Here is a 6,232-nt window from a genome sequence, read left to right as displayed (position 1 = left end):
ACATCTTAACATACCTGTTTTTGCTTCCGGTTGTCGGTGAACTAACCCCATGAATTCGGTTATACCTCGTTGGTATTCTTCCGTAAGCAATCTCGTGTTCGGATCCAAATGAGGTCAATCGATCCAAGAACGAAAATAATTTGAAGAAGACATGTTTTTTATGAATCAAATTCGTGTGTAAAGAGAGTAAGAGGGAGGATGAAGATATGGAGTGAATGAAGAGGAAGAGGGGTGCTTGTATTTATAGTTGAAATCCTGCCGACAGACCGAGAAAATTCCAACGGAATTCCGACGGAAACGGCTAGTTCGTCGGAATTTCCTCGGAATTTTTAAAATCCCCCAACGGCTCTCTAACGGCTATAATATATCCTCGGAATTCCTCGGTTTTTTCCGAGGAATACATTTTTCCTCGGTATTCCATAAGAATATTCCGACGGATTAATATTTCCTTGGAATTCCGTCGGTATATTCCGAGGAAATTCCGGGGAAACCAAATTTTGTGTTTCCTCGGAATATCCTCGGAAATTCCTCGGGATATTCCGAGGATTTCATTTTCCGTAGGAATGTCCGTCAGAATACCGCTGTTTTCTTGTAGTGCTCGGAGTTTCCTTGGAAATTTGTTTCCTCGGAATTCCGTCGGAAAATTCCGAGGAATTTCAGACGAAAAATTAATTTCCGAGGACTTGTTTCCTCGGTATGTCGTCGGAATAACGTTATTCCGACGACATACCGACGATTTTTTCCCTCAGTATGTCGTTGTTTTCTTGTAGTGTATATTGTATAATGTCTCTATAGATAGACTTCATAGACACCAAATATTTATATTCATAACTTCTAGCTAGGACCATTAGTTTATACTTTCAGGACTAAGCTATGCCTCAACTTGTTTGATCTGGTCAGCTGCCATTATACGAAGTATGAGTCCAATCGAAATTTAGAGGTTTCTTCGAGTCCGAGTACCATTCTCCAAAAGAGGTACCATTCTCCGATTTTTTTAACAACTGATATATATATATATATTTGAACATTTAATGATGTTTATTTAGTAAACATATGAAAAATATTTAACAACTGATATATGATGTACAGTTTTTTTTTGAACATTTAATGATGTTTTATTTAGTAAACATATAAAAAATATTTAACAACTGATATATGAATTTTGTTTTTAACTGAATAGACTGAAATGTAACGTAATTTTTTTGGTAATCACCAGATGTACAATTTTTTACTCATTTGGTAATTACCAAAACAATTACGTTACATTTCAGTCTATTCAGTTAAAAACAAAATTGTATAGTCGATATATTCACTTTAGCTAACTCAAACGGACGAATGAACGGGATCATATTGATCTGCCACCTAATATGAGTATAAACAAAGTTCTAAAAATCGATAGAGGTGGCACTTAGACTGATGCAAAACAATTTTTCAAAATTCTGATTTCCAAATTAGTTTAAATCGTTATAATCTATTAAACCAGTTTAAATATATGAATATATCTAAATTAGTCTAAATATGTTAAATCATAAATATGTTATATCATGCAATAATGTTAGTGTAAATCCACGTATTTATCTAGTTTCTTTTTTTATATATCTAATTTTATAATTCATCAAAATAATTTTATAATTAAATAATTTTTTTAGTTAGAATTTTTTTAATAAATATTTAATATAAATATAAAATATATAAAAATAATTAATAAATTAACGTTTAGACTCTGCATGTATCTCGAATAATTTGTAATCGATGGTATTCTATAAAACACATAGTTACCGCCAAACAAATATTTGAACATTGTATAAAATTATAAATCAAAGTATTTTCTTTTAAAAGTTACGAACCCTGAGTTTTAGCATGTGAGTGAAATGTGAAAGGAATTTAACGATAGTATGATGCAAAGTTGACTTTGTGATATATATACCCTAGGGTATATATATATATATCCAAAGGAGTGGTCATAAACTTTGACCATGAAATAAGGTTTATGAATATCTCTATATCAATTGAAAACAATGTTGAGCAAGATTTTTGGACTGCGGACATTGTTCAAGTGTTGGCTCTTTTGTCATTTCCTTTGATTCATTCTCTCTGTCGGCTTTTACTGAGGAAATTACAGTATAAATAAAATAACTCCTTACGTTTGTAAATTTTCACCAATTAAAAACATTGAAAATACACGCGTTTTCAAGGGAGTATATGACCAAGTCTCCGACATCATCTTACATCTTTACTTATTTTTATTTTATAATTCACTCTTCCAAGTATAATCACGATAGTATTATCTACTACAATTAATCAATCAAATTAACAATACGGAGATTAAAAAATCGGCGTAAAAATTTACATCATCTATATTGGAATAGAAAACAATATACTTGTTCAACAAATATTTTTAGAAAATGCTATCACTGGACTTGTAAAGCAGTATCCCCGAATACTTATTCCCCAAAGTAACATCATCATGATCATGATTAACATCAGCTTTATGATAATCAGATGATTAAAATCAAGCTATATTATAAATCAAGGTCTCTCATCATAAACTCCTCCAACGTTGCCGTCTGTAGGTAAAAATCATGATAACAATAATCCATATGATCTAAACCCTCATCATAACTGCTAGTCCCGGAATACTCCCCGAAAAGATCATGATCTTGATCAAACATCGAGCTACTTTCTTCACCCAACTGGTACAACGTCGTTGCTTCCTCACCTGACCAAGTCACGTGACGCTGCTCCCTACTCACATGCCGGTTAAGCGCATGATGATGATCTTCATCATAATTATTCCGGTCTCCGGAGACCGGAAAGATACCTTCTTTAGAGAGTGTAGTTGGAGACCTAAAATCCAGAGTGACCGGACCTTTTCCACGGTTGGATTCACCACCCGCAGAGCGTCCAGTGAATTTCTGAACTAGAGCTCGAAAATTGCTTGGGTTTGCATTTAGGAGAGTAGTTGGTATGGCTCTCCTCGGAGCCCTAGATCTCCTTCTGGCTGTTTCATGCGCTGCTGATGGTGACATCATACTAATGGTATTGAAGCACGGAGTGATCTCTTGAACTTGGTGTGGTTCGTAGTGTTGTAACCACTGGCCTGCTCTAGATGAGTTGTTGTTCATTGGATTTTTTTTGTTTGTTTGTTTTTATTTTATTTTCTCTTTGGTGTATTCATTGCATAGGCTTTAGGATTAAGGTTAGGGTTGCTTTATAGCATACGCGGAGATGTAACTCTTGATTGCCGTACAAATCCTATGGATGATCGTTGACGTTGACTTGTACCTTGAAGTTTTTAATATGGTTTGTAGTTTAATTACTCAATAAAATATATTGGGCAGTGTGTAAATCATTATGAGTGTTGAGGAAGTAATTGTTATTTTATTCCAATTATTTGTATAATGCTCTCTTGATTTAAAAAATGTATGATGATTTGCTCATCACTACCATTATGATCTAAACTATATATGGTTTCATGGATTTTGATTATTTTTCGTGTCGTGACCCAAAATTACCTCGGCTATGTATATAAAATATGGGTTTAGTGCTAACTTTTTTTAATGTAGGTACAATGCAAATTCATCAGTAAAAATTTAATTTAAAAGCTAAAATATATTCATTTTTGCAACTTTCTTTGACTTGCAAATCATCATTCCATTTTTAGGTTGAAAATTATTATGAACAAACGCCAATCAACTCGAAGAAGAAACAAAGAGCAAAATGTATTGAAGTAAATACCCATTTTAAGGTTTGTATATTATTATGTGAATAATTAATTTTACAAAACGAATGCTAGACTTTTACTGGTGCACATAGATTTAAGAAACATCAAGATGCAACAAAAATCATTTCACATATCAATACTATTAAAAGAGAATGAGTCCTAAAAAATCTACCTATAAAAGTTGTTTGGATCCTTTCATTTTTTAGTCCAACCTATGACATAAAACCAAAAATCATAACATGCCTTCATTATAGCAACAACTTAAAACATATTACATTTTAATAAATAACCCACGATTTCCAACAATTATTATAACGACAATTGTTATTTTTTCACATTTTAGCAACCCAAATTATTTCAATCACAAGAATGTAAAAGATATATTGACTTTTAAAACATTTAATTTAAACTATTGACTTTTAAAAATTTGATTTAAAATATATCAGATGTTTCATATGTTAGGTTAGTTATACCAACATCCTTTAATATTTCTGCATTATATCAAATGAGATAAAATGTTTCGAAGCATATGGTTCATGTTTGGATATGCGGGTCTGAGTTCTTCGGATCCTAAACCTTTTATATAACTAAATATTTTAAAATCTATAGTTTAAATTAGGGTCGGTTCTTTTTGGTTTCGGATTGGTTCGAACTCATAATTCAAATATTTGTAAAATAAATTTAATTTTTGAATACATAACAGGTTCGGATTGGTTTGGGTATTAGAATCCAAAAAAACATGAAGTACCCAAAACACAAAAAGGCTTGAAACACAAAAATACCTGAAATCCAAACAAATACCTGAAGAATATTCATATACTCACAAGATCCAAAATTTTACCTGTAAACATAACCCGGAGAACCGAAAACACCCAAACTTTTACCAACCCAAAATATATTTTTCTAAAATTGAAATTTTACCCATAACCCCAAACTATAACCGAAAACCCGAACCAGAAACTTAAAATATCTGTAATGCCGAAAACATATATGAAATACCCAATCGAGTCTCGGATAGGACCCAAACTGGAACAAAGATTCGCGGTCCAAAAAGATATTGAATATGTACTTTTCCCATGACTCAGACCCGAACTGCACCTGTATTTTTGATAGGCCATGGATTTTACCTACTTTTAACCATGATTTATAAGTGCTTTAATATATATTTACTACGATATAGAGTCTATTTAGAGGATTTATAGGTTTAGAGATAATTTGGAAGAATGTGGTGATTTTGGTGTCTTTTGGAGCCTTTTGAGTAAAGAGCTGCACAGACGCGTCAGATATTTAGCTACGGATGGAGCCTTTCCCACAGTTAGATTGAGCCCTGAAATAGGATAGAGCTTTGAGTTAGCTTTCCAATGCCACCGGTTTGAGGTCAATCAAAATCCTGTAGCAAACATTATGCCCGTTTTACTGAAGAGTGGTCAGTCTGTCTCGCGAGAGAAAGCTGTCGAGGAGATGAAGGACCGTCGATCGATGACACAGCCTTGGTGTCAATCGACGGTGATGCCAGAATATGGGCCAATCATATTTTATGACCGACTGAAGCCTAGAATCAACCACAAATTACCAGAATACCCTTGGACGACCATAAACCATATTTATGTTATTTATAAGCCATTGTTGATGGATACGCTTTCTTTAATTCATTGTTTTTCTTAGTTAGGAGAGAAAGGAGGAACTCCTTCAGAGTCCTCCTGGAACTCCTTTGGTTTTTATATTTTAATTTATTGTAATTTCATCTATTCATCTATGATTTGTGTGACAACTATCATGCATGAGTAGATCCACCTGCTAGGTCTAGGAATTTCTAGGGTTTTGAATGAACTTCTGAATTATATGATTGTTAGGATATCTAAAGATCTCTACATCAGGATAGCTTGTAATACTAGGATCTAGAGTAGTTGGAAAACCACGAGAGTGTGACTAATTGCTTGAACCTAGAATCATAGGACAATTGAGAGGCACGAGAGTGCAATCAATTAAGGGAACCCAAATCCTGCTGGATTAAATACCTAGGCGCATACTAGCGTTGGTCTGGGAATATAGTTGAACACAATCAATCAGATCGATAACGCTTGCTTAAGGCAGCATCGATCGACGCTCATACCATAGCATTGATCGACGCTCATACCGTAGCATCAATCGACGCTCATACCATAGCATCAATCCACGCTCGATCCGTGTTGACATGTGAGAGCTGAAACACTGAACTTAGTCAATAGATTAGACTCACAATGAGAGTTGGTTGTCTTTTGCATTAGATATCGAGTTCTAGAATCAATCTTTAGCATCTATAGATTATATTTCTCATAACCTGAATGAAACCCTAAGTCTAGTAACCATCCTTCCATCAAACAAAATCTTAGTCCCATAAGAACAACTACCTTGTTCGCCCCTGCAGTTTATTATATTTACACCTTTATAATCTATTAGCCTTGCTTAATCATATAACTATTAGATCTATTGTGTGCCCTAGCTCCCTGTGAATTCGATCCCTAAGTA

General features: G+C 33.7%; 1 protein-coding gene across 1 annotated transcript; it reads right to left on the bottom strand.

The window, feature by feature from the left end:
- Positions 1-2,420: 2,420 nt before the first annotated feature.
- On the bottom strand, positions 2,421-3,158 carry LOC106333976. The gene has a single exon (XM_013772353.1). The coding sequence runs from the start codon at positions 3,123-3,125 to the stop codon at positions 2,523-2,525; it is 603 nt and encodes a 200-aa protein (XP_013627807.1). The 5' UTR covers positions 3,126-3,158; the 3' UTR covers positions 2,421-2,522.
- Positions 3,159-6,232: the final 3,074 nt, after the last annotated feature.

The sequence above is a fragment of the Brassica oleracea genome, chromosome C3, assembly GCF_000695525.1.
Source record: "Brassica oleracea var. oleracea cultivar TO1000 chromosome C3, BOL, whole genome shotgun sequence".
NCBI lineage: Eukaryota > Viridiplantae > Streptophyta > Magnoliopsida > Brassicales > Brassicaceae > Brassica > Brassica oleracea.
This window is presented reverse-complemented; position numbering and strand designations above follow the sequence as displayed.